The sequence below is a fragment of the Melozone crissalis genome, unplaced genomic scaffold (assembly GCF_028551555.1).
Source record: "Melozone crissalis strain CALT ecotype California unplaced genomic scaffold, PUWL_Pcris_2 ptg000619l_1, whole genome shotgun sequence".
Lineage (NCBI taxonomy): Eukaryota > Metazoa > Chordata > Aves > Passeriformes > Passerellidae > Melozone > Melozone crissalis.
In genome coordinates this window covers 41204-54957 of record NW_026536297.1, presented here as the reverse complement: position 1 = coordinate 54957, position 13754 = coordinate 41204, and the positions used below count along the sequence as shown (strand labels likewise).

Sequence of the window (13754 nt, the reverse complement as noted above, 5' to 3'; positions counted from 1 at the left end):
GAAAGGGGGAGGGACGGTTTCTAAGGTGGGGGAGGGGCCATTTATGACCCCGCCCCTCCCCCACCCCCAGCCCAGCCCCGAAGGCTCCTGGGGCCCCCCCAGCCTTGGCTCGGCCCCCTGGGAGCCCCCCAAAGGTCAGTGGGGGCAGGGAGGGGGGGAGGGGGGGGAGGGGCCGGTGCCCATCCCCCACCTCTCACCTGCCGCCTCTCCCCCACCCCCCTTTAGGGGCGGAGCCTCACCTGTACGAGGAGGTGGAGCCATGGGGGGGCTACGAGGAGGTGAGCGGGGAGGGGATTGAATGGTGGGGGAGGGGTCATGGGATCATCCAGGGTGGGGGAGGGGCAAAGAGCAGCTCTGGCCCCTCCCCCTTCATTCCCCTCCCCCCCCCAGGTGCCCCCGGAGCCGCTCGTGACCCCCCAGGGGGAGCTGGTCTGAGGGGGAGGGGCCTCGGAGGAGCCACGCCCGGAAATAAACCACGCCTACAAATAAACCATGCCCATTCCCAGTTCAAACCAGTGCAGTCCGGTTCTTCCCCCGTTCAATCCAGTTCAACTCAGTTGCTCCCAGTTCAAACCAGCCCAGCCCAGTTGCTCCCAGTTCAAACCAGTCTCTTCCAGTTTGTTCCAGTTCCCTCCCAGTCCATCCCAGTTACTCCCAGCCCATCCCAGTATATCCCAGTCACACGCCAACACTTCCATGTAGCTCTAACATCATCTTTATTGCCGGCCCAGTTCCTCCCAGTCTGTCCCAGTCTGGGTTATCTCATTCCCAGCCCCTCCCAGTTTGTCCCAGTCCCTCCCAGTCCATCCCAGTAACACACCAACACCTCCATGCAGTTCTAACATCGCCTTTATTGCCATCCCAGTCCCTCCCAGTTTGTCCCAGTCTGGGTTATCTCAATCCCAGTCCCTCCCAGTTGGGTTTATCTCATTCCCAGTCCCTCCCAGTCCATCCCAGTGCTCCCAGTTTGGGCTATCTCAGCCCCAGTTTCTTCTTCACTCTCTGTTTGCGTCTCACCACCTCCAGGCTCCCAGTTTGTCCCAGTCCCTCCCAGTCCATCCCAGTTTGTCACAGTCTGGGTTATCTCAGTCCCAGTCCCTCCCAGTCCCTCCCAGTCCATCCCAGTAACACACCAACATCTCCGTGCAATTCTAACATCGCCTTTATTGCCATCCCAGTTTGTCCCAGTCCCTCCCAGTCTGTCCCAGTTTGCTTTATCTCATTCCCAGCCCCTCCCAGTCCCTCCCAGTCCCTCCCAGTGCTCCCAGTTTGTCCCAGTCTGGGCTATCTCAGCCCCAGTTTCTTCTTCTCGCGCTGTTTGCGCCTCACCACCTCCAGGTTCCGATCCTTCCATTGGCTCTTGCGCAGCTTGATGGGCCGGCTGCCCACGTACTTCCCTGGGGGGAACAAACTGGGGTCACTGGGACAAACTGGGAGGGACTGGGAATGAGGCAAACCCAACTGGGAGAGGCTGGGATATACTGGGAGGGACTGGGAATGAGGTAAACCCAACTGGGAGGGACTGGGAATGAGGTAAACCCAACTGGGAGAGACTGGGATATACTGGGAGGGACTGGGAGGAAAATGGGATAAACTGGGAGGACTGGGAATGGACTGGTTTATACTGGGAGGGACTGGGAGGGGATTAGAAAAGGATTAGAGGACACTGGGATATACTGGGAGGGACTGGGAGGGTATTGGGGGTTACTGGTTTATACTGGTTTGTGGTTTCTTGTTACTGGTTTACGGTTAGGGGTTACTGGGACAAACTGGGAGGGACTGGGAGGGGATTGGGGGGACTGGGAGGGACTGGAATAAACTGGGAGGGACTGGGAGGTTGGGGGTCCCCAATCCTCCCGATGTTGCCAATCCCCCCAATGTCCCCTCAGTGTCCCCAAGGTCCCCAATGTCCCCAACACCCCAGATGTCCCCAATTCCCCCAATGTCCCCAATGTCCCCTCAGTGTCCCCAAATGTCCCCAGTGTCCCCAATGTGCTCCATGTCCCCAATCCCCTCAGTATCCCCAATATCCCCAATGCCCCAGATGGCCCCAATGTCCCCAATGTCCCCTGGGTGTCCCCAATGTCCCCATTGTCCCCAATGTCCCCCATGCACCCAATGTCCCCAATGTCCCCCCAGTGTCACCGTTCATCTCGCGCATGGCCCGCACGCAGTCGTTGGGGTCCTTGAAGGACACGAAGCCGTAGCCCCCAAACCCCAATGATGTCCCCAATCCCCTGGATGTCCCCTAAAGTCCCCAGTGTCCCCAATGTTCCCAATGATGTCCCCAATATCCCCCATGTCCCCAAGCTCCTCAGGATCCCAATATCCCAAATGCCCCAGATGGCCCCAATGTCCCCAATCCCCCCAATGTCCCCTGGGTGTCCCCAGTGTCCCCAATCCCCAGGGTGTCCCCAATGTCCCCAGTGATGTCCCCAGTGATGTCCCCAATGTCCCCTCAGTGTCCCCAGTGTCACCGTTCATCTCGCGCATGGCCCGCACGCAGTCATTGGGGTCCTTGAAGGACACGAAGCCATAGCCCCAAACCTCAGTGTCCCCAATGTCCCCGGTGATGTCCCCAGTGATGTCCCCAGTGATGTCCCCAGTGTCCCCATTGTCCCCCAGTGTCACCGTTCATCTCGCGCATGGCCCGCACGCAGTCGTTGGGGTCCTTGAAGGACACGAAGCCATAGCCCCACACCTCAATGTCCCCAATGTCCCCAGTGATGTCCCCAATGTCCCCAATGTCCCCAAATGTCACCGTTCATCTCGCGCATGGCCCGGACGTAGTCGTTGGGGTCCTTGAAGGACACGAAGCCGTAGCCCCACACCTCAATGTCCCCAATGTCCCCAGTGATGTCCCCAATGTCCCCAATGTCCCCAAATGTCACCGTTCATCTCGCGCATGGCCCGGACGTAGTCGTTGGGGTCCTTGAAGGACACGAAGCCGTAGCCCCACACCTCAATGTCCCCAATGTCCCCAGTGATGTCCCCAATGTCCCCAATGTCCCCAAATGTCACCGTTCATCTCGCGCATGGCCCGGACGCAGTCGTTGGGGTCCTTGAAGGACACGAAGCCATAGCCCCACACCTCAATGTCCCCAATGTCCCCAGTGATGTCCCCAATGTCCCCAATGTCCCCAAATGTCACCGTTCATCTCGCGCATGGCCCGGACGTAGTCGTTGGGGTCCTTGAAGGACACGAAGCCGTAGCCCTTGGTCTTGCCCGAGCGCTTGTCCCGGATCACTTTGGCCTTCAGGAAGGACGGGAAGCGCCCGAAGGCGCGGCCCAGCGTCTCGTCGTTCACCTCGTTCCCCAGGTCCCCGCAGAAGATGCGGAAATCGTCTGCAAATCGGGGCCGAAAACGGCGATTTTGGGTCATTTCTGGGGTCACCATAAAATAATGGGATTATCCCAAAGTAATGAGGTCGTGAGGAGCCCTTGGGGTCATGATTTGGTCCAGAATCTCACCATAAATCTCATTCTCCAAATCGCCACAAAATATCTGGGAATTATTTGAATTTGGGCTGAAAAACGGCGATTTTGGGGCCATCAAAAAGTTATGAGATCGTTACAAAGTTCTGCGGTCATGGGGGTGCTTTGGGGTCGTGACCAAGTCCAGGATCTCATCATTGACTTTGTTACCCAAATCCTCACAAAAAGAGCTGGAAATTGTCTGAGTTTGGGGCCAAAACCGGCGATTTTGGGTCATTTTGGGGTTATGGAGTCATTAATGAAATTATGGGATCGTTATGGGGTCATCCAGGGTCACGGGGACACCCCAAGGTCGGGGTCAGCCCCAGCGTCTCGTCCTTCACCTCGTTCCCCAGGTCCCCGCAGAAGATGCGGAAATCGTCTGCAAATCGGGGCCAAAAACGGCGATTTTGGGTCACTTTGGGGTTCTGGGGTCATTAATGAAGTTTTGGGGTCATTAATGAGGTTCTGGGGTCACTAATGAAGTTCTGGGGCCATTAATGAGGTTCTGGGCTCGATATGACGTCACTGAAACCCCTGAGGGCTGTGGGGTCACTGTGAGGTCACGGGGACACCCCAAAGGTCACCTGGTGACCCCCAATCCCCTCCCAGTACAAACCAGTATGAACCAATAACCTCCCAGTCAGTCCCAGTCCCTCCCAGTAACCCCAAACTGCAAACCAGTACAAACCAGTAACCCTCAATCCCCTCCCAGTACAAACCAGTCCCCCCCAATCCCTCCCAGTAACCCCAAACCTCAAACCAGTATAAACCAGCAACCCTGGACCCCCTCCCAGTCCCCATCAATCCCCTCCCAGTACAAACCAATAACCCCGAATCCCACCTTAGCCCTTTCCCAGTTCATCCCAGTCCTCCACAGTGACCCCCAAACCTCCTCCCAGTCTCTTCCAGTATAAACCAGTATCCCTAAATCCCCTTTTTATCTTTTCCCAGTTCCCTCCCAGTCCCTCCCAGTATATCCCAGTCCCCTCCCTGTTTATCCTAATCCTCTCCCAGTCCCTCCCAGTATAACCCAGTCCGTCCCAGTTCTATCCCAGTCCCTCCAATCATAAACCAGTAACCCCCCGATCCCCTCCCAGTCCATCCCAGTCCATCCCAATCCCCTCCCAGTATGACCCAATCCGCTCCCAGTCCATCCCAGTTTGATCCCACTCCCTCCCAGTATAACCCAGTCCACCCCAGTCCCATCCTAATTCCATCCCAGTCCCTCCCAGTATACCCCAGTCTCTCCCAGTTTGATCGCAATCCCTCCCAGCATAAGCCAATCTCTCCCACTCCCTCCCAGTATAACCCAATCCCCTCCCAGTCTGCTCTCAGTCCCTCCCAGTTTGATCCCAGTCCCTCCCAGCCCCTCCCAGTATAACCCAGTTCCTCCCAATCCCCTCCCAGTATATCCCAGTCCCTCGCACTTTGATCCCAGTCTCTCCCAGTACAACCCAATCCCCTCCCAGTCCCCCCCAGTCCCTCCCAGTTTATCCCAGTTTGATCCCAGTCCCTCCCAGTTTATCCCAGTTTGATCCCACTCCCCTCCCAGTCCCTCCCAGTTTATCCCAGTTTGATCCCAGTCCCTCCCAGTTTATCCCAGTTTGATCCCAGTCCCCTCCCAGTCCCTCCCAGTCCCCTCCCAGTTTGATCCCAGTCCCTCCCAGTCCCTCCCAGTGCCTCCCAGTCCGTACCAGCGTCCCACTCCAGCAGACTGGGATCCTCCCAGCTGCTCCCGGCCGCCGTGCGGATGCAGCGCTTCAGCCGCTCGCCCCGCCCCTTCCGCTTGTCCTCGGCCGCAGGCTCCGCCCCCACCTGGCGGACAGCTGTCAATCACCCCGGGGACACGCCCACCCCACCACGGACACGCCCACCCAGGAGGAAAACCCCTAAATTTTGGAAGCTCCGCCCCTTTCTGAATGGCCCCAACCTAGCTTTGTACGTAGCTGTCAATCACCTGGACACACCCTCCCCATCCAGGACACGCCCACCATTGTTTGGACACGCCCACCCCAAAGAAAGACCCTGAATTTGGAGGCTCCGCCCCTTTTTGGGTAGCCCTGCCTCATCAGAATAAGCACCTGTCAATCACCCAGGACACACCCACTTCTGGCCACACCCATCTAGCAGGAAACCTGTAAATATGAGGCTCCACCCTCTTCAGGATAACCCCACCCCTATCCTGACAGTCTCCTGTCAATCATCTGGCCACACCCACCCCAAAGAAAGTCCCCACATTTGGAAGCTCCGCCCCCCATTTCCAAGCCCAACCCCCATCTGATCAACACATGTCAATCACTCAAGACACGCCCACCCCGCAATAACCCCGCCCATGTAAGTATGGCCACACCCACCTACCAGGAAATGGCACCACCCACACTCAAGGCTCTGCCCCTTTTCCTATAGCCCCACCCACTTTCTGAAGCACAGCTGTCAATCACTGGGGCACATCCATGGACACGCCCACCTCCGTTTGACCACGCCCATTCCCCCAAACTTACCATACCCATTTTTCTATGGCCACACCTCTCCTGAGCACCTGTCAATCACTTCATAAAGCCACACCCACTTTCCTTTCAGCCCACCCACTCCAAACCCTTAAACCTCGCCCCCTTTAGCCCCACCCACCCCTCAAGCTCCACCCCTTAATATTTAGCCCCATCCAAGCCCCGCCCCTTTAAGCCCCGCCCACCTCAGGCACAGGGAAGGGCGGGTCCTGTGGGCGTGGCCTGCGGAGGGGGCGTGGCACAGGCGCAATGTGAGCGGGGCCAGGGCGTGGCTCCGGAGGGGGCGTGGCCATGGCGGGGGGCGGAGCCGGGAGGCTTGGACCAATCCGAGGCTCCTCGGGAGGCGGGGCCCGAGGGGGCGGGGTCTCCTCCTGTGGGGGTGGGGTCAGAAGGGTTACAGGGGGTGGGACTCCATGTGGGAGGAGGCGGGGCTAAAATGGGCGGGGCTAAGTGGGGTGGGGTTAAAGGGGGAGGGGCTAAATATAATCAATGGAAGGGGAGGGGCAAAGGAGAATTAAGCGAAGGGGAGGAGCTAAAGGGGGTGGGGTTGAAATGGGAGGGACTAAATGAATTAAAGGGGAGGGGCTAAACGGTGTGGGTAAAAGGGGAGGAGCTAAAGAAGAAATAAATAAGTGGGAGGAGCTAAAAAGTGAGAGGTTTAAGGGGAGGAGCCAAAAGAGAAGCAATTAAAGGGGGTGGGGCTAAATGGGGTGTGGTTAAAAGGGGAAGAGCCAAAAAAGGATTAATTAAAAGGGAAGGATTAAAAGGGGAGGAGCCAGAAGAGAAGGAATTAAAGGGGGAGGAACTAAAGGAGAGGAGCTAATGGAGGAGTAACTAAAGGGGGCGGGGCCGGGTACACGGTGGGCGGGGCCGGGTACACGGTGGGCGGGATCAGGTTGGGGACATTTGGGGACACTGCTGTCGCTCACCAGGGCACGGTGGGGCGGGGCTGTGTACAGGGTGGGCGGGGGTCAGTTTGGGGACATTTGGGGACATTGCTGTCACTCACCGGGGCGGGGCAGGGCGGGGTACATGGTGGGCGGGGCCGGGTACACGGTGGGCGGGGTCACATTTGGGGACATTTGGGGACACTGCTGTCACTCACCGGGGCGCGGTGGGGCGGGGCCGGGTACACGGTGGGCGGGGTCACATTTGGGGACATTTGGGGACACTGCTGTCACTCACCGGGGCGCGGCGGGGCGGGGCCGGGTACACGGTGGGCGCGGCCTGGATGACGGGCGGGGTCGGTTTGGGGGGGCCCGGGGGGGGGGCCCCGGGGGGGGCACTCGGGGTCCCCCCCGCGGCCACCGGGGGCAGGGGGGGCACCGGAGCCCCTCCTCCACCAGCCTGAGGGAAAAAATGGGGTGAAAAAGGGGGAAAATGGCAAAAAATACCAAAAAACCCAAATTCAGCCCAAATCCCACCAGTCCCCCCAGTCCCTCCCCAGTCCTTCCCAATCCCCCCCCAGTCCCCTCCCAGTACAAACCAGTAACCCCAAACCTGCTCCCAGTTCATCCCAGTCCCTCCCAAACCCCTCCCAGTCCCCTCCCGATAACTCTAAACTCCAAACCGGTATAAACCAGTAAGCCCCAGTTCCCTCCCAGTCCCCCTCAGTCCCTCCCAGTCCCCTCCCAGTTTATCCCAGCATTTCCCAGTCCCCTCCCAGTCCCCTCCCAGTCCCTCCCAGTAACCCTAAACCCCACACCAGTATAAACCAGTAAGCCCAAACCCCCTCCCAGTTCCTTTCCACGAACTCCCAGCTCCCCCTGGTGGCGGCTTTGAGAACTGCAGCGTCCTCCCAGTAACTCCCAGTCTCTCCCGGTATCCCCCAGTATATCCCAGTTTATGCCAGTCCTTCTCAATCTCCTCCTAAGCCCCTCCCAGTCCCTCCCAGTACCTCCCAATCCCCTCCCAGTATCCCCCAGTATACCCCAGTCCCCTCCCAGTCCCTCTCAATCCTTCCCAGTGCCCCCAATCCCCTCCCAATCCCTTCCCAGTATATCCCAGTATATCCCAATCCCTTCCCAGTCCATCCCAGTCCCTCCCAGTATCTCCCAGTACAAGCCAGTCCCCCCCAATCCCCTCCCAGTCCCTCCCAGTATCTCCCAGTGCCTCCCAGTATATCCCAGTTCCCTCCCAGTATATCCCAGTATATCCGGATCCCCTCCCAGTCCCCCCCAATCCCCTCCCAGTCCCATCCCAGTCCCTCCCAGTCCATCCCAGTCCATCCCAGTATATCCCAGCCCCTCCCAGTCCCCCCCAATCCCCTCCCAGCATATCCCAATCCATCCCAGTCCCTCCCAGTATCCCTCAGTTCCCTCCCAGTCCCTCCCAGTATATCCCAGCATATTCCAATCCCCTCCCAGTATATCCCAGTATACCCCAATCCAACCCAAACCCATCACAGTCCCCTCCCAGTCCATCCCAGTATATCCCAGTCCCATCCCAGTCCATCCCAAACCCATCCCAGTCCCTCCCAGTATATCCCAGTATATCCCAGTCCCTCACTCACCGCTCCGGGCGCTCTCAGGGCCCCTCCCCCGCCCAAGGGCGCCCCCAGGGGGGGGGTGGGGGGCGGTCTCTGCAGTGGGGGAGGGGCGAGCAGCAGGGGGGGGGGCGGGGGGGGCCCCCAGGGGAGGCCCCACCCCCACCATGGCCCCGGGGGGGGGGCGCAGGGCCAGGGGACCCCGGGGACCCGCTGGGGACACAAAGGGGGGGGGGGGGGGACACAGCGGGGTCACCACGGTGACGGCAGCGTCCCCAAAATGTTCCCAAAATCCCCCCAAAAAATTGTACCCAAAAATGTCCCCAAACCACCCAAAAAGGTCCCCCAAAAATGTCCCCAAAACACCCAAAAATGTCCCCAAAAATGTCCACAAACCACCCAAAAATGTTCTCAAAAATGTCCCCAAATCCCCAAAAAAATGTCCTCAAAAACGTCCCCAAACCCCTCAGAATATGTTCTCAAAAATGTCCCCAAACCACCCAAAAACATCCCCCAAAAATGCCCCCAAACCACCCAAAAATGTCCCCAAAACACCAAAAAAATGTCCCCAAAAATGTGCCCAAACCACCCAAAAATGTCCCCAAATTCCCCAAGAAATTTACCCAAAAATGTCCCCAAACCACCCAAAAATGTCCCAAAATCCCACCAAAAAAGTACCCAAAAATGTCCCCAAACCATCCAAAATTATCCTCAAAAATGTTCCCAAATCCCCCACTGTCCCCAATGTCCCCAGTGTCCCTCCAAATGTCTCCAATGTCCCCAATGTCCCCCCAAATGTCTCCAGTGTCCCCCCAATGTGCCCCCAAAAATGTCCCCAAACCCCCAAAATGTACCCAAAAATGTCCCCAATGTCCCCAAACTCACCCAAATGTCCCCCAAAAATGTCCCCAATGTGTTCCCAATGTCCCCAACCCTCCCGATGTCCCCAATGTCCCCAATATTCCCAATGTCCTCAAACCCCCAAAATGTCCCCAAACCCCTCAGTGTCCCCCCAAAAATGTCCCCAATGTCCTCAATCCCCCCAATGTCCCCGCACTGTCCCAGAATGTCCCCAATGTCCCCCCATTGTCCCCAACATCTCCAATGTTCTCAATTCCCCCTGAATGTCACCGCTGTCCCCAATGTCCCCAATGTCCCCAATCCCCTCAATGTCCTCCCAATCCCCCACTGTCCCCCCCAATGTCCCCAATGTCCCCAATCCCCTCAATGTCCTCCCAATCCCCCACTGTCCCCCCCAATGTCCCCAATGTCCCCAATCCTCCCAATGTCCCCAATGCCCCCAACGTCCTCAATGTCCCCAACCCCCCCAATTCCTCCCACTGTCCCCAATGTCCCCACAGTGTCCCCAAATCCTCCCAATGTCCCCAACCCCCACAACCCTCAATATCCCCACTGTCCCCAATGTCCCCAAACGTCCCCAATGTCCCTGGCTGTCCCCCAATGTCCCCAATCCCCCCCACTGTCCCCAATCCCCCCAATGTCCCCAACCCCCCCAATGTCCCCTCAATGTCCCCAAACCCCTACAATGTCTCCATTGTCCTCAACTCTCCTAATATCCCCTCAATGTCCCCAATGTCCCCTCAATGTCCCCAACCTCCCCACTGTCCCCAATGTCCCCAACACCCCATTGTCTCCAATGTCCCCAAACCCCCTCAATGTCCCCAATGTCCCCTGGCTCTCCCCAGTGTCCCCCCAAAGTCCCCAATGTCCCAAACCCCGCCACTGTCCCCAAAGTCCCCAACACCCCCAAAGTCCCCAATGTCCCCAACCCCCCCACTGTCCCCAATGTCCCCAATCCCCCCAATGTCCCCAACCCCCCCAGTGTCCCCAGTGTCCCCAGTGTCCCCGTACCCGGTCTCTGCAGCACGTGTGGCACGAACGCCGGGCGCAGGATCGGCGGCCGCTGCGGTGACACTGCTGGGGACAGGAGGGGACAGTGGGGACAATGGGGACATTGGGGACAATGGGGACAGCCAGGGACATTGGGGACAGCCAGGGACATTGGGGACACTGGGGACAGCGGGGACAATGGGGACAATGGGGACAATGGGGACAGTGGGGACATTGGGGACAATGGGGACAGCCAGGGACATTGGGGACAATGGGGACAGCAGGGGACAATGGGGACAGTGGGGACAATGGGGACAGTAGGGACAGTGGGGACATTGGGGACAGCCAGGGACATTGGGGACACTGGGGAATAGCAGGGGACATTGGGGACATTGGGGACAGTGGGGACATTGGGGACAGCCAGGGGACACTGAGGGGACACTGAGGGGACACTGGTGACACCGCTGTCACTGACCTGGCCCCACGAATGGCACCGGGGGTGTCCCCAAGGGCGGGACGGTGGCGGCGGCGGCGGCGCGAGCCTCGAGGGACTGCTGGACCTGGGGACAGAGAGGGGACATTGGGGACACTGGGGGGACATTGGGGACACTGGGGACATTGAGGGGATTGGGGACACTGGGGGGACATTGGGGACATTGGGGGGGATTGGGGACACTGGGGACACTGGGGGGACATTGGGGACACTGGGGACAGTGGGGACATTGGGGATTTGAGGACATTGTGGACATTGGACAGCTTGGGGACATTGGGAGGAACTGGGGACAGTGAGGGGACATTGGAGATATTTGGGGACATTGGGGACACTGGGGGGACTGGGAACATCGAGGATGTTTGGGACATTGAGGGGACGTTGGGGACATTGTGAGGATTTGGGGACATTGAGGGGACAATGGGGACATTGAGGGATTGGGGGCGTTGGGGACATTGGGGACGTTGGGGGAACTGGGGACATTGGGGACAGTAAGGGGATTGAGGGGACATTGAGGACATTGGGGACATTGGAGGGCTTGGGGACATTGGGAGGATTTGGTGACATTGGGGACACACCTGCTGGTAGGTGTTAGTGGCGATGATTGGGCGCAGGACGGGGGGCGGGGCCAAAGGGTCCCCGGGGGCGGGGCCTGGAGCCCCCAGCACCTCCTGCTCGAACCTAAAACCAGTAAAAACCAGTAAAGATCAGTATAAACCAATACAGCCCCATGAAAACTAGAAGGACCAGTATGGACCAGTATAAACCAGTAGAGACTTGTAGAAGCTGGTCAAGACCAGTATAAGCCAGTATAGACTGGCAGAAACCAGTATAAACCAGTATAAACCGATATAAACGGATACAGACTCTTCAGTATCCCCCAGTAACCCCCAAACCCCGCCCCCGTTACCACGGCAACACCAGGCCCCGCCCCTCATCCCTCAACCCCCGCCCCTGTTGCCACGGCAACGCCAGGCCCCGCCTTTTCCTCGCTTAAACCACGCCCCCGTTACCACAGCAACCTTCAGACCCCCGCCCCTGTTGCCATGGCAGCAAGCAGACCACGCCCCTCAAGCCCCGCCCCCGTTGCCATAACAACCACTAAGCCCCGCCCCCTCCCGGCCGCCATGACACCCCCGCCGCTCCCTTTCCCTCACAGCGCCATCTCCGCCTCCATCTCCTTCAGCCGCTCCTCGCCGCTCTTCACCGCGGCCCCGCCGCCTCCCGCCACCGCTCCGGGCCCCGCCGCCACCACCGCGGCACCGGGCCCGGCTCCCGCCGCCATTCCCGGCCCCGCCGCTCCGGGAGCCGCCGCCGCCGCCATGGCTGGAACAGCCACGGCCACTTCCGCCCGCCTGAGGGGCACTCACTCAGCGCGACAACACTTCCCCATTTTTAATAAATAAAGGCGGAATTGGGGCGAAATCAGCGAAAAACGGACAAAAATGTCTGCGGAAGGGGCACAAAGCGCTTTAATGGCGGCAATAGAGGGCGGAGGCCGCGGGCGAGGCGGCGCTCAGCGCTTGAGCTCGCTGTAGATGTCCCCGCGCGCGCCCTGCAGCTCCTGGTAGTGCGAGTCCGGCTCCGGGGGGCGGGGCTTGGGCGGGGCTGTGAGGAAAGGGGGCGCGGTCAGGGCGAGGACACGCCTACTTTGAGCTGAGCCACGCCCACCGCGTGGTTGTGGTGGGTGATTATTGGTTTGGCCATTTTGGCCACGCCCCCTTGGGGGGCTTGGCTCCGCCCACTGATGGGTTTGGTCACGGCCCTGATTCAGCCGAGCGCTCCCAGTAAATCCCAGTAACCCCCAGTAACCCCCAGTAACCCTCAGTGACTTCCCAGTAACTCCCAGTAACTCCCAGTACCATCCCAGTAACCCCCAGTGCCCTCCAGTAATCCCCATTGCCCTCCCAGTTACTTCCAGTACCATCCCAGTCCCTCCCAGTAACCCCCAGTGCCCTCCCAGTAATTCCCAGTGCCCTCCCAGTACCCCCCAGTACATCCCAGTAAATCCCAGCGCCTTCCCAGTAACCCCCAGTAACCCCAGTGCCCTCCCAGTAATTCCCAGTAACCCCCCATTAACTCCCAGTAACCCCCTGTGCCCTCCCAGTAATTCCCAGGGCCCTCCCAGTGCCTCCCAGTAACCCCGCAAACTCCTCCCAGTGCCCCCAGTTCCCTCCCAGTGCTCCCAGTGCCCTCCCAGTAACCCCAGTACCTCCCAAGAGCACCCAGTAACCCCCCAGTAACTCCCAGTATGATCCCAGTAACTCCCAGTGCCCTCCCAGTAACTCCCAGTGCCCTCCCAGTAAGGCCCAGTAACTGGCAATGCCCTCCCTCCTTAGCCACGCCCACAAACCGCCCCTTTATATTTAGCCACGCCCACAATGAGTCACTTCCCCCTTGGCCCCGCCCACAAAGCTGTCCCTCCTTCTGGCCACGCCCACAAGTCATCCCTTCTTTTAATCCACACCCACAACAAATCCTTATATGTTTAGCCCCGCCCACAACTCGCCCATTCTATTGAGCCACGCCCATAATTAGGCCCTCCCTCTGAAGCCACGCCCACACTCAGCCCCTTTCTATTAAGCCACACCCACAACCAGCCCCTCCAGCTTTAGCCACGCCCACAAAATGTCCTTTTTAATGGACCCACGCCATAATTACCCCTTCCCTCATAAGCCACGCCCACAAACTGCCCTCCCCCCATTGGCCCTGCCCGCAATTGGCCACTCCCTTGGCCCCGCCCACCTCTGCGGCCCCGCCCGGCCAGCCAATAGGCTCCGCCCGCAATCAGTAGCGTCAGGATGACATCACCAATAACGAGCGCCGTGATTGGTCCCGGCCCTGGGAGGCACCCGGAACATTCTGGAAAAGGGAGGGGCAGGAGACACCTCGTGACCCGTAGTGACCTTTGACCCCTCCCATGACCCCGGGGTGGGGGCGGAG

At 59.1% G+C, this 13754-nt stretch overlaps 1 protein-coding gene across 1 annotated transcript; it reads right to left on the bottom strand.

Moving 5' to 3' along the window:
* Positions 1-1230: 1230 nt before the first annotated feature.
* On the bottom strand, positions 1231-12135 carry LOC128950419 (RNA-binding protein 42-like). Its single transcript, XM_054295303.1, has 10 exons — positions 11969-12135; positions 11390-11492; positions 10797-10881; positions 10343-10408; positions 8498-8683; positions 7171-7319; positions 6171-6356; positions 5173-5293; positions 3152-3346; positions 1231-1397 (listed from the first exon to the last, which is right to left on the bottom strand). The coding sequence occupies exons 1-10, from the start codon at positions 12133-12135 to the stop codon at positions 1285-1287; spliced, it is 1371 nt and encodes a 456-aa protein (XP_054151278.1). The 3' UTR covers positions 1231-1284.
* Positions 12136-13754: the final 1619 nt, after the last annotated feature.

Bases quoted from the DNA above. Each gene is read 5' to 3' on its own strand.
- LOC128950419 (XM_054295303.1), bottom strand. From the start codon at position 12,135: ATGGCGGCGGCGGCGGCTCCCGGAGCGGCGGGGCCGGGAATGGCGGCG. The intron at 8,684-10,342 runs GTACGGGGACAC...TTGTGTCCCCAG, and splicing joins ACACGTGCTGCAGAGACCGG to CGGGTCCCCGGGGTCCCCTG. The intron at 6,357-7,170 runs GTGAGTGACAGC...CCACCCCCACAG, and splicing joins CCCCGCCCCGCCGCGCCCCG to GAGGAGACCCCGCCCCCTCG.